Genomic DNA, 14,615 nt, shown 5'->3' with positions numbered 1-14,615 from the left:
AAAGGGGGAGAAGGCCAATTGCCAAAGCAACGGAGAGTACAGAAATAAAGAACTGACAAATGGATCAGAGAAACCATTGCAGGTAAAAACCAAGGTCTAGAAGACCAGAACTCTTGAAGATCAGCACCTAAGGAGAAGCCAGTGTTGAGGAGGGCAGTGCCCTTGTCTCGAACTGTCCTCATAATGCTGCGAATCAAAACGACCTCCGGAAAGGTAGTGCCACATGGAGACGTCTGTTCCGCTCCCTCCAAACTTCATACAACACAGCAGCCCAGATCTGGTAGGCAGCCACTGAAGATGGAGTTCTCTTAGGAAGAGATAACAACCAGTGAATGACAAGGTCCCATCTCCTTGGAACCGAGCCAAATCCGAGCTTGTGAGCGCAGTTGTTTCAATATCCAAATTCCAAAACTTTATTCTCAGTAAAGTTGGATTTCTGTTTAGGAGGAACAACCAAGCATTTGTGGAATGCTTGGGAATGATTGCCGTATGCCAAACAACAGAAGGTTGTTGATGCATTACTATAATCCCTACCGGTGTGTGTGGATTGTTTCACTTCTTTGTACCACATGCATTGTCCTCTTGACAAGAGAGGTTTTGTTCTCCTATTTGATACACACAACTTATATTATCACTGTTATCAATATTTTGGTCTTTAAAATTGAGAAACGAAACCTGGATCATGTTTCAAGGGATACTGGATAGTAACACTGCTGCGACTACAGTAGCATCATGGTATTTTGGTGCCTACTAGCACTTTTATTTTTACTTTGTCTTTACTATTATTGTTTTTGTATTTTGTTGATCCTGATTATAGATCGAACAAACTTTTTGTTATGGAATAAAACTCAGCATTAAAAAAAGCCTTTTTAATTCGGATTATTAATGATCAAGATAAAATATACATTTGTGCTACATAACTTTGATTTTAAACCCAAAAAACCAACAAAAATCGACAACCAAATTAAATTAAAAACTACAAGTAATTTAGGTTTCTGATATTTTTATAAAATTATATTTTTGAGAAATATTATTTTATAACTAAAAAATTTATATCTTAAACAAATAATATTTTGGATATTCAGATAATCGTTCGGTTTTGTTTTTTCTAATTTAGGAAAATAAAAATTATGTTAGTTTTGTAAATTTTGGTCCAGTTTTGGTTTTGAAGTTTTTGGGTTCAGATCCAACTTTTACGGTTCATATGAATATTGTTGATGGGACATATAACGTAAATAGATATATTTATGTATAAATTAAACTCGAATCTACTATATTAAAATAGAGTTCTATTTTTATCTATTGTAAAAATGGTTAGATCAATTCAGTAGAAACTTTATATATTATTTAATATTTAAATAAAAATGGAAAGGATATATTCTCTTACATTGTAGATTTTGTGATGTGATCTTAATCATAGTTTGGTATATATTATATATTTAAATTTTAAGAACATTTATTTGAAAAAAAATATATTTGATTTACGTAATCTTAGGTATATATATATTATTTATTGTAAATATATCTACACAAATTTTTGCATCTAAATATATACATAATATTTTGAGATCCCGTATTTTTTTGGAATAGAAAATTTTGTTATAAAATATAAGAATAGTACAACATATGAATTTTTTTAAAATTGACTATGAAAACTATATAGTGATGAAGGTTTAAATTATTGTAATAAAAAGTAAAATTTTGCTTATATTTTAGTATTATTTTAGATGATATTAATTTTTAATAATAAAATTATTTATATTATTTTAATATAAATTTTGTAACAAAAATGATAACAATATCAGCGGGTTAGAATCTAGTATATGTTACAGAATAGGATGAGGCTGATCCAATTCCGGTTGTAAGAATTGTATATAGGCGCGGGTGTATTACGTATTAGTTATTCATTTAATTGGAGTCCATAATTCCACTTCTTTAACCAAATTTCATGCTAATTCGATATTAGATTATTTATTTATCTATACTAATAAAGTTGAGTTTTTTATCTCCTTGGAGCGAAAAATGCCATGTGGCATTCTTCTTTTAATAATTAAAATATTTTCTCAACTTTATTTAATGTGTTTTGGTGTTAATTGTGATTAGGTGTTAGTTTATTTTTGTTATTGACAATTTATTACAATGATGTTTTAATTTTAGATTGGAAATTTAATTTATTATGAATTTTGTGTCTTGATTTTTTTTAGATTTCATAACTCTTATGTTACATATTTTTTAAAAATACTTTAAACTATTTCTTAATATTTTGTATGTCAAATAAAAATACAAAAATGGAAACTAAAGTTAAGTAATTTCAAAAAAAATTAAACATAAATTTAGATACATATCCAAACTATTACTTTATATTTGAGAACATTTAAAATATTAACTTTAGTTTTTATATATTTATTTTCATAACTAATATATTATTATATAATAAAACTAATTCATTTACTAAACCGCGGTTCACCCACGGTTCACCCAATGATCTAGAGATCCGGTAAATCGTTCGGTTCAATGTCCGGATCGAGTGTCAAAACACTGGTTTATATGGTTTCTTTGTATTTGATGTTGACGATGGAGAATGAAGCCTATATGATTCTCCTTCTTTAACGCAATCGACGTAACCGTCATATAATCAATCTAGAAATTCCACTCATCCCACTCTAATAATGTTTAGTAATTGATGGCGATTCAAGTCCAAAAGACCAACATTTGGTCTATTGGTATTGATACATTAAACTCTATGGTATCTTCCCATGTTACACTGTGTAAGGAAACCAATAATTTCTCTGATGCATGCTATCTGTGTTATACATTTTAAAAACCGTGAACATGATTAATATACTCTTAAAACTTAACTAAAAAAAGAATCATTACTTCCAATCCGAGAGAAATTTAAAAACGTTGCCTGGTTGCTAAAGTTATTTAAAATTGTTGTAAACCACACACCACCCTCACCATTAATCCTTTGCACCACACTAACCATTTATTGTCAAAACCATTACTAAATGCAACAAGTCAGCAAGTCCGAATGTCACAGATAGTTAGAAATTGTTTTTCTCATGATCATTATAGATGCTAACATCTCATTTACTAATTAACAAATTGACTTTTTACTACGAAGGTTTGATGAAATTGTTCCATTCCGGTTAAAATAGAAATTGTCCATTAACTAGAGGAGTTTAGGAACCATTTATAGTTTTTAGATAAAAAAACCTTATTTAGATTCATATTAAGTAACAAACTAATATAGAAAATAATTTTATGTTTCTTATTTTAAGATACATCTTTTTGAGAGACCTTGAAACCAAAGTAACACATACAACTCGCACATCTATATATTAAAAGTCTAACATGGTAATTTTAAAAATATATATTAGATACTCATCAATTATTTTACCAAAAATTGACACTTAACCCTTATTTTTTTATAAAATATATAAAAATTGAAGCGTATTCCATCTTTCTATTATTTGAACTAAATATATTAGTAAAAGTTTTATAGTTCATATATAGTTATTTTAATAATTAATAATTTAAGTATGTTCTCTATATAAAACATCAACTTTGTTTTATGTTTAAATTCCAACTAAATTAATTTTGTTATGACTATCGGCTTTTTATTCTATTTTTATTAAATCGATTAGTGACAACCACTTATGCTATTACACTTTGAACTAAACAATTTCAAACAAAGTAATGTATTAAGGTCACTAACCACTATCAAAAAGATCAGAAAATGTCATTTTTAATATATTTTTATTTTATATTTAACATATTTTATTTGTTAAGACCATATAATAATTTATTAATTTATGTAAAAATATAACATACGAATCCGGCGCGTAGCGCCGGAAAATCACTAGTTAGTTACGAATAAGACATGATTGATCTGCTTTGACAAGAAAAACATGATTGCATGCTCTTTTAGTCATCAACTATAAGCCCATTTAAATGGGCTTATAAATGCCACTGTTGTTATATCACTTTTGTAAAGATTTTTGTTTTGTTTTGAACTTTTGGGGCAGTTTACTCAGAGTTCTTTTCGTGGGTAATAGCACGAGATTTCTATATCAAATATTTAGAAACGTAAAGAATATACTTCATTATCACTAATGCAACCGGTATACTGATCAATTGGTCATGCAAAAAAGAGTATCGAGAAGGTTTCGAGTCTGAACAGTGAACATCGATGATGGGAAATGCCTAAGTTAACATGTTTTGATATGTTTAACGCAAGCAAATTGTGAAATTGGATCTTCTGATTTTCTTTTAGCTTTAATAACAAGAATTGAATATGCCAAAAGTATAGAATAATAATTCTGGTCACTTTAATAATTTCCAATGAACCAAAAATGTTAATGATGTCCAGTAAATACTTTTACCAATACATGCATTACATTAGTATATGTAGCCACACGTTCACTAAAGGAAAATGTATGTACATATATATCTCACACGAGCAAGCAAATACGCCCTCGTACGTTTGAAATCCTTACAAAATCCTTTCAATTACAATTTTTGCTTCTCTTGATTACATATGTGTGATCAAAAGCTTTCCCGTATATTAAGGAACAAAAAGATGAACTTTATTCCATGATATAAGCAAAAAAAAACTTTTGTCATGGACTTATATGCAGAGGCGGTCCTGAGCACAGCAAGGTGAAACATTGGACTATGGCCCCCAATTTTTTAAAAAATATTTACACTGAAAAAGGTCCCCAAATTAGCAAAAAAAATTTTTTTAGTTAAAACCTTTGTAAAATGTTTCAGGTCTCTCATCTTTCAGGAATGCCCCTGCTTATATGTAATCGCACGCGAATGAGTTTTCATCATACCTAGGTTACTTTACGGTTCCTCATTTTACTCTTATCATCCATTCATCCTCCTTAATTACCCGTAGCGTGTGAATATCTTCATCATTAGAGATTTTATTACCTTTATTCCTACTTTTAAAGTTTAAAATATTAAAGTCTTACAGCATTGTAACATGATTACCAAAAAAATGAGTCTTACAGCATTAGCAAAGTTAGTATAACTTTTATCCATGACTAATATATACTTAGTAGAATTATATATGTTATTAATGGGCATGTATAAACACAGAAATACCCACATAGATATAACATAGCAGAACTAGCTAGTGCCGAATCTGAGTTAAAGAAGAAAAGCTGGTCAGATTTGATATATAACTCACCAAAAATTGGATGATGTTGACTTGGAATGGGAACATGACACTGGATATGTTTTTCTTTTGCATGTGATGCAAACTAGTTGCCTCTACCCTTGGCAACCTCTGAATAATATGGATCACAACCCCACACTTTTGGAACTCGATTCTTCTTCATATCTCTATCTTGACCCAATATTTATTTCGAACTATTTGGACCATCAGTTTATGGAGAACTTGTTTTGAATACGTGTCATGCAGAATTGTCTTTTGCCATTTAACAGGTAGCAACTTTTTTTTGCTAAGGTTATATGTAATATCATTATATAAACTGTAAATTCACGGAAAACATATATTCTTATATCGTACCGATCATCATTCAGCTATATTTGTCATAACCTGCAAATACTCTGTGAATACAAAGTTCATGGAGATTTCATTTAAAATGCTAGTTTAGATTTATTGTGGATAGATTGTCCCCATAGATACATAAAACCTACCATTTAAAATGTATTATTAGACGACGTTCTAGAAGATATTTTTTTACTGGAAGAGAAAGTTAGAACGTAATTAAATCTCGTTTTCACCCATTTCACATTAGTATTTTCTTGCAGCAATTATTTTTTTAATAATGAGAAATACATGTTCACGATTAGATATAACACTATTTACAAAGAAAAGAAGATAGAAAAGTTGCTTGCATATGAGGACAAGCGAAATTTATTGTCTACCAAGAACAATAATGGATGAATAAGATGATGAGTGGTTTATTGGTGTTATTTACTGTATTAAAGTTGAGATCATTATAAATCTGGCGCAGATTTTTCAGATTGGCCATAATTACTTATAGAAAATCATGCACGTTCGCATCATTATATTTTAAGTCTCTTTCGGTGCAATTTTACCCTACTATACGCAATTAGCAAATTATATGCTCACGAGTTAATGAATACTCTCATTACTTCGTCTGCCATAATAAGGACTATAAAAACATATAATTTGATAAGAAAAAAGACGTGCTATATCTTCAAAATAATGTATCTGAGTTTTATTAAAAGGTTGCTCGTATCTTACGCTCTATGCCTCTATTCAACGGCTACTACCATGATTGTATACATACCTGATTAATTATGCTAAACCTAATTGAAACTTGACCTAATTAGGCCAGCAACTTTCTGTCACCCTCTGCTTATACCATCCACGGGCATTTAGTCTATTTCTTGTTTCCAAAATTAAAGTTTGTAAAACTCAATGTAAGAAAACTACATAAGCATCATCAAGTTAATTATCAATGAAGAAGAAAAATGAATGGATCAATGGAAAGGTGATAGACCAAATCAATACAATTAAAACAGCATACATTTTTTTGACATCCTCTTTATTTTTCTTAGTATTTACAGCAATACCATTCTCTTTTTATTAAAAAAACAAATGGAAAATATTTTATAACAATTAACAAGCTATCGAATAACTAATTGAGGTATAATAGGAAACTAATGGACCCACCTCATTCACCATCGCGAACCCATCACACTTTTTCTTTGTTTTTATGATTTATCCTTTTTGTTTCTTGCTTATTATTGTACCAGTAAAACAAAGAAAAAAAAAAGAAAACCTTCGATTTGATTTCGATAAATATGTGTTGGATGATATAATATATTTAGATATGTGCTTTCGGTTTTCGCTTTGTTTCCTGATTGTATTTTTGGCTTTCAATTTGATTTCGATTCGGTTGTAACTTTTGATTTCGGTTGAAGATATATAAAAACCGTTCGGTTAGTTATTAATTTGAGTGTGGTTTGAATTTTAGTTATTTATTTTTTTTGTTTGGTTAAGTCACAATGTTCAAAAATTCCAAAAAATACCATGGTATATAGTTTACATAAAATATTATCTATACCACGATTTTAGTAAATGGTTTATACCATATACCGTGGTATTTTTTGGAATTTTTGAATATTGTGACTTAACCAAACCAAAAAATAAATAACTAAAATTCAAACCATACTCAAATTAATAACTAATCGAACGATTTTTATATATCTTGAATCGAAAATAAAAAGCTACAACCGAGTCAAAATCAAATCGAAAGCCAAAAATACAATCTGGAAATGAAACGAAAACCGAACGTACATATCTAAACATATTATTTAATAAAATAACATATTAACAAATCAATAAAATTTAACTCCGCGCTTTCAAAGCGCGGATAGTATCCTAGTTTGAACATTAAAGAAAAAGAGAGCAATAAACCACACCTATAAGTGAAAGAAGAAACTGAAACAAAACAAACGAACTGAAAATCTGAAATATATTCGCATTGTTAGAACTTATGTATTAAATACGAAGCACCCACACACTTATTTTGTCATTTAAACATGGCACAACCGTACGTGAGCAAACAAAGCAATAATTAACAAATACCCTTGTTTTAAAACGCGCTAGGCGTTACGCGTGCGGCTGGTCTGGGCCTAGCGATTTAACAAAAAATCGAAATTAAATCGGGGAGTAATCGTGGATTTTTTTTATAGCTTTTTAATTAAAATATAAGTTATATATTTTGTATAGTTAAGAAAAACTTATAATGTTAAGGTAGTGTTTGACCAAAAAAAAATGTTAAAGTGGTGTAGTGGTCGATGTGCTGTTTTGACGTCATTGTCGTGACTTTGATGCTCAATTGTGCCACTTTTGTTTATTTTTAATTGTTTTTCAGTAAAAGAGTATAACTGTAAATATGACTTTATCTTCTTCTTCACGAGTTCTGAAACTTGAAATCTATCTCTGCCTGTGTTTTTCAGTTTGTTCATTGTTATAATTTTTTTGCATCGAACTGTCAACGTAAAGCTCCGGTGATTCACTGAATATAGTATTTGGGATTGGGTGATAGCAAATAAGATAATTTTGGGCTACGCGCTTCAAAATAAAAATCGGCTGCGTTCACTAAACCACGTTCTCCGCGGTCTTAACTCGGATTACTGTACAAAGCAACCGAATCATCTCAACTCGCCACGGTGACCAACCGTTTTACGAGTTCTCGGCCGATTTATCGTCTAGGCGAGCGATTTTTAGAACCTAAGCAAAAGGACCAAACTCTCAAATCCTTTGAATTTGAGATATATATTCAATGCAACCTAATTTGATAGTCAATTTTGAAATTAGGCAGTCTTAAACCATATGTTTTATACGATTGAGACAACTAAAAATGCTGTGGATATTCGAAAGCTTTTCTAAAATACATGCTGTTGCTCATCACAAAACTTTAAATTATCTAACAAACATATTATATTGACCAGAAGATGACAATCCACAAAATAAAAGAAACGCTTTTGCTTTTCTCCCCGAATAAAACACATTCGCTCGAATAATTTTTTCCCCTTTATCCGTAGTGGAAGCCAAGCCACAACACAACTTATTATGTATTGCTGAACCAAATTAACACATAATTTATATGCCAAAGTATTATTCGTTCATGACCAATATGATCAGCTTCCATATATCTGTACCACGTTTTAACATTTGCTGACTCAGAGGTTGAAACAAAGATACCATAACGTTGCTTTTTCATAATTGTTTGGTTTCTAGTAAAAAGATTTTAATCTCATGTACTAAAATAAGCCAAGCCACAACACTACTTAGTATTGTGTCCAAGAATCAATCGCCCAAAACCAATATGATCAGCTTTCATATATTTGCCGAGTCAGAGTTTGAACACAGATAATAACGAAGAAGCCTTTGAGCGGCGATTGTTTACACGCGCTCCTCTCAAAAACTCTCCCAAAAGTAGATCTCGTTTGGGAGGAGCTCCGACCATCGACGTACTGTCGATCTCTTAGGATGCTCCCTCCCTCCTTTTTTCTTTTCTTGTTTGTCGGATCCTGAGCGAAATTGATGGAAGGTAGATGTTCGCCGGAGGCACATCTCTTTTTACTCTGCGGTGTTTTGGACTCTGTCGCGGTGGTCCGCCATGAAGAGACTGAGGTTCTGGTAGGTCGTCGAGAGAAGGTTGTCGATCTCTGCTAGAGGACGGCGGAGGCACACCGGGTTCTTGCAAGTTATCTATCGGGACTAGGGTTTTCTCTCTGCGCCGTCGCTGTGGGAGGCTTCCGGTGGTCGACGAGCCCGTCTTGGAGATGGCGGTTCTCCGAGCGCGGTCCCTCTTAGTCGCGGAAGCTTTCTCTTGGCCGGAGGAATTAGGGTTTGTGCGTGGAAACCGAGAGTCGTGTGCGACGGTGAGGCGTGAACGAGCTTGGCAGAGAATGATTTGAGAGTTGGGTTTCTTCTCGATCCCAGCGTTCGGGGCCGCGGGATGCCTCCGAGGATGGCTCTGGCTCTGAAGATTAGCCGTCGATGGATCAATGGTCGGTTCGTGCACGCCGGCCAGCGTGAAGTTCCGGTAACATCGGGATTTGTTAACCATCCGTGCTCGTCGGAGTTGGGGTTTCATACCCCTTGCGTCGTCTTTCCCTCGCTCGAGTCTCTGTTTCTTTTATGATTTAGATTTTGTTCTAGATCTGCTGTGCTCTGTTTGTTGTTTTGTCTTAGCTATGGTCTTTTTTTAGGTTTCCGACTGTTTCTCCGTCGCGTCTGTACTGTTCCGAGCCCAATATCTTATGGGATGAATTAATATAATTTTCTTAAAAAAAAAAAAAAAAAAAAGAGTTTGAACACAGATATTATAACGTTGCTTTTTCATGATTGTTCATTTGTTTGGTTTCTACTAAAAAGATTTTAGCATGTACAAAAAATAAAACAGATAATGGAGCAAGTCCATGTGCATTGTTCTCTCGACGAGATCGGACTTGACTAGACCCTCGTGCAGAATATTGGGCCCCACTCCTCTCCACACGCTTCTGGCCTCCTAACTCACACGTGTATAAAAATCGACACCGTTGGTCAAAACTCCCATCAAACCCAGATCTAACGGTTACGACATTTGACCGAGCAAAGACACTCTGATTTCTGACCCTGGACCAAAAAAATTAGTTGAATCTCTGAATTATCTCGTATTAAATACAACATTTAATTCTCTTTATTATTTTTGTATTAAATAGAACATTTAATTCTTATATATCTGACTTCTCAACTGTACTATTTTTTCATTTTTTGTCAATACACACTAGAAACTACTCTATACTATCATGTCTTGAGAATATAGGACCGAATGTTTTTTTTTCTTTCGTATGTGTAAAGATAAAGAATAATCATGGAAAACTATATAGTATGTTTTATAGGTTCAAAACGGTGACGCAAGCGTGCGTTTGACTCCCGTCTTTAAAACCACCACCACTCACTTCCTTCCCCCACCTCTCACATTAACAACAATAACTTTATTTTCCCGCATTTTCTCTCTGAATTTTTTCTTTTAACGAAACGAAATGGGGAGAGATGAAACCGAGACGTACATTACGGTGCCTACCTTCTTCAAGTGTCCCATATCTCTCGACGTGATGAGATCTCCCGTCAGTCTCTGCACCGGCGTCACCTACGATCGTCCAAGCATCCAGCGGTGGCTCGACGGAGGCAACAGCACTTGTCCCGCCACTATGCAGATTCTCAAATCGAAGGATCTCGTTCCCAACCTCACTCTCCAACGGCTCATCAAAGCCTGGTCCGACTCCGTCGGTGGTGGTTCTCCGGATCCGGCGTCTGCTCTAGGGATTCCGACGGCGGAAGAAGTGAACGATTCGTTGGCGAGACTGAGTAGGCTCGAGAAGGACGACGACGACGAAGAGATTCGTCTGGAGATTTTATCGAGGATCGTTCGATTCGTTAAGGATTCGGAAGCGAACAGAGAGTTTCTCTCGGAGAGAGAGGATCTCGTAGTGCCAATGCTCGTCGATATCGTGGCGACGGCGAAGAAGATCGAGCTAGTTCTTCTAGCGGTTAAGGTTTTGGATACTATAATCAAGAAAGGAGATCGAGAACGGTTATCGAATCTGATGTTGACCAACGGTGGTGGAGGAGGAGATTGTCTAACGGCGATTCTCCTCGCGATTCAGCGCGGGGATCTGGAGTCGAAGATCGAAGCCGTTAGGGTTTTGGAGGTGATCTCCTCCGTCGATACGAAATCGAGGATGACGGTCGCGGAACGCGACGGGATTCTAACGGAGCTGATCGGATCAATCGGCACCGAGTCGGATCCTAACCTGATCGAAGCGAGTCTATCGTTCCTAATCGAAATCTCGAAATCGAAACGAGTGAGATCGAAACTAATCGCCGCGAAGACGATCGCGAGGATCAGAGACGTTCTAATAACGGAGGAGACGACGACGAGCGTCGTCGCGGTGACGGAGAAATCTCTGAAGCTGCTGGAGATACTGTCGTCGAAGCGGGAAGGTAGATCGGAGATTTGCGGCGGCGGGGGATGCGTGGAGGGAGTGGTGAAGAAGCTGTTGAAAGTGTCGACGACGGCGACTGAGCACGCCGTGACGATTCTGTGGTGTCTGTGCCACGTGTTCAAGGAAGATAAGACGGTTGAGGAGACGGTGGAGAGAAGTAACGGCGTGACGAAGCTGTTAGTGGTGATTCAGAGCAACTGCTCGCCGATGGTGAGGCAAATGGCGAAGGATTTGATAAAGGTTTTGAAGGTCAAGTCATCTGCTTCGGCTTTGGCTGCTTACGAGACCAAGACCACACATATTATGCCGTTTTGATTTTTGTTATAGTAATAATCTTTTTAGTGGTGTATGTTACACAATCAACTGTTTTGATCGTAGATATCGTGTAAATCATTTTTGCATAGTGTGATGATCAATTTTACTAATATCAATTTTTATTCTCGTTTCTGGTTTTTGATTCCAGTAATTTAATTGAGAAGTATACGATTTTTTTTGTCCGAAAACACTATTTTAACAGTAATTTAATTCAAATTTGTATCATATTTAAAACACACATTAGCAATTCGAAGTGGCATTTTTTTTATTAGATTTATATTTTTATATAATAGATAGATAGTACTAGGGAATAAGGGAATGACTAATATCTGATTTACTTTAGCTTGTTAGCTGAGGCGATGTTTGGAAATCTATTGGCTGGACAAGACACAAACACTTTTGGTACGATCAAATACAAATGACAGCTTCACGTACTAAAAGAATAAGATTAATCTAAAACTTTAGTCCACTGAATCTGGCTAAAAGTTGTATTAGTATGAGGAAAATGGATGGTTAATAGATATTTTGCTTACTAAACCAAAACAAAGGAATAAGGTTCCTTTGGATTGAAGTGACAAAATTAAATAGTGGTACTTGCTTCAACATATTTTTTATTTCTTGCTTCAACATTTGATTTGCAATTTATTCTTCTTTTGTTATAAAGTAGAGCATATTATTTATAAAGACGAGGAAAATTCGAAACAACTATTTGGTCATGGTGAGACAGATGACGAAACATCTGATCAAAGTGTTGAAGTTTGAAGGTAAGTTAGTGTGCTTCTATTTTGGTTGCTTAATTACAAGATCTGATCAAAGTGTTGAAGTTTGATCTAATTTGCTAGTATGATCATCTTGTGGGATTTGTTTTTCACTGTTGCATTAAAGTCCCAAGGATACATCAGACCATGGCCTTTATATCTCTTTTCCGCTGTATGAATTCAGCAATACAACATTTTTGGTGAGCTGCTCTTCTAACTCTTGTTAGACAAACTATTCTTATTATGGTGTAGCTGGTTTACTACTTTGAAGTTTTGAGAGATTTGAGGAGCCTTGTTACCCCAACTGTCGCTGAATGGGAATCGCGTAGATTTTTCCCCAACCGGAAACATGTTATATCTAAACTATTAAAGTAGAAGTACAAAAATAAATTAGCACTGAAAATTACACAAATATTACGTTATATGCCACTGCTTCTGTCGCTTTGCTTTCTTCTTTTTTTTTTACAAAATTTCGTTGATATAATAACATTGTTTTGGACTTAGAAATTGTTAACGGCCCAACATTTTATTAAATTAAGTACTTTACAAACCGGACACAGCAAATCAATATGGAAATGTTTCAAAATCTGCTAACCCGTTGCAAACCAATTGATTGAACATATATAACAAATACGAAATAAAAACGTATCAACACCATTATTTTCACGTTTTCTATTACATATATGTATGATATAATATTTAATTACATGCACATACCGGAACCAAAACACTATTACATATATATAATCATTCTCAACCAAAATTGAATCATTTTGTTACAAGTATGCATACCAACATTTAGCATATCTATCTATACTATTAAAACTGAAATACAAAATGGAAATGTTTGGAAATAGATAGTAGTTAAAAAAAAAATTGTTTGAGAATATGGATAGCAATTTTAAAAAGATTTTATTTGGAAACATGAATAACAGTATAAAAAAAAATATTGTTTGGAAACATAGATAACAGTATATTAAGAAAAATAAATAATATGTTTATGTTATTAATAAAAATTGAAAGTCTATTATATTATGAAAAACTATCTATTTGAGTCATCTTTAACATATACGAAAATAGACTAATCTAATTATATAATAACATTTTTTGTCTAAAATAATCATAAAATAAAATTTTAAAACTTTATATATTTAAATCAAAATGATAATTTAAAGTTGATTTATATCAAAAAAAATTTAAAATAAGCACAGATTCAAAATTTTATTTTTACTAAAATATTTACCAATATTAATTATTAAAAAATGTTTTCAATGTATATAAGAAAAATAGAATAAGAATCCCAATCAAATATACCAACTTAAATTATGGTTTTTATATTTCGCATTAAATTTTAAGAATATTATATATTCTTATTTATATGGTGGTACATATAAAATACTATTAATTATATGATTACTTATATGATGGTATAGTATAAAATATGATTAATTATACGATGACATATATATATATATGATATAGAGTGATTAGGGGTGGGTTTTTGTGTATCCATTCGGGTTCGGTTTCGATTTGTTTGGCTTTCGGGTTTTCGGGGTCAAAAATTTCAGTCCCATTTAGACATTTCTAAATTTCGGTTCAAACTCTATTCAGATATTTGCGGGTTTAGTTCGGGTTCGAATAACCTATTTAATATTTTAAAAACTGTAAAATTCATTATATACTTTAAATTTCTCAAATCTATAAACAAAATAATATATTATATATAAATTTGAATAACATATGTTGGAATACCTAAACTTAACATATCATTTGGTTTGGTTTAAATATTTGGATCGAAAATCAATAATTATTTTAACTATTTTTGGTGTTTTGAGTATAGTTTAACTATTTTATATATTAGTTTTTGACTATTTGTATATATTTTCAAGTACTTAAACCAACCTAAAAGTATCGTATGTATTCTAGATGTTTTTATATACATTAATTAAATCTAAAAATAATTAATATGTATAAGTATATAAATTTTTTCAAATATATTTGAGTATCCAAAATAATTTGGTTCGGATTGGATTC

The 14,615-nt window shown here is 32.8% G+C and overlaps 1 protein-coding gene across 1 annotated transcript; it reads left to right on the top strand.

The window, feature by feature from the left end:
• The first annotated feature begins 10,323 nt into the window (after positions 1–10,323).
• On the top strand, positions 10,324–11,960 carry LOC108836717 (U-box domain-containing protein 29). The gene has a single exon (XM_056986333.1). The coding sequence runs from the start codon at positions 10,546–10,548 to the stop codon at positions 11,821–11,823; it is 1,278 nt and encodes a 425-aa protein (XP_056842313.1). The 5' UTR covers positions 10,324–10,545; the 3' UTR covers positions 11,824–11,960.
• Positions 11,961–14,615: the final 2,655 nt, after the last annotated feature.

Source organism: Raphanus sativus, chromosome 5 (genome assembly GCF_000801105.2).
Source record: "Raphanus sativus cultivar WK10039 chromosome 5, ASM80110v3, whole genome shotgun sequence".
In the NCBI taxonomy this organism is placed as follows: domain Eukaryota; kingdom Viridiplantae; phylum Streptophyta; class Magnoliopsida; order Brassicales; family Brassicaceae; genus Raphanus; species Raphanus sativus.
The sequence above is the reverse complement of the archived record's forward strand: the minus strand, read 5'-3'. Positions and strand labels throughout refer to the sequence as shown.

What these genes read in the sequence shown, in the direction of transcription:
- LOC108836717 (XM_056986333.1), top strand. Translation starts at nt 10,546, where the DNA reads ATGGGGAGAGATGAAACCGAGACGTACATTACGGTGCCTACCTTCTTC.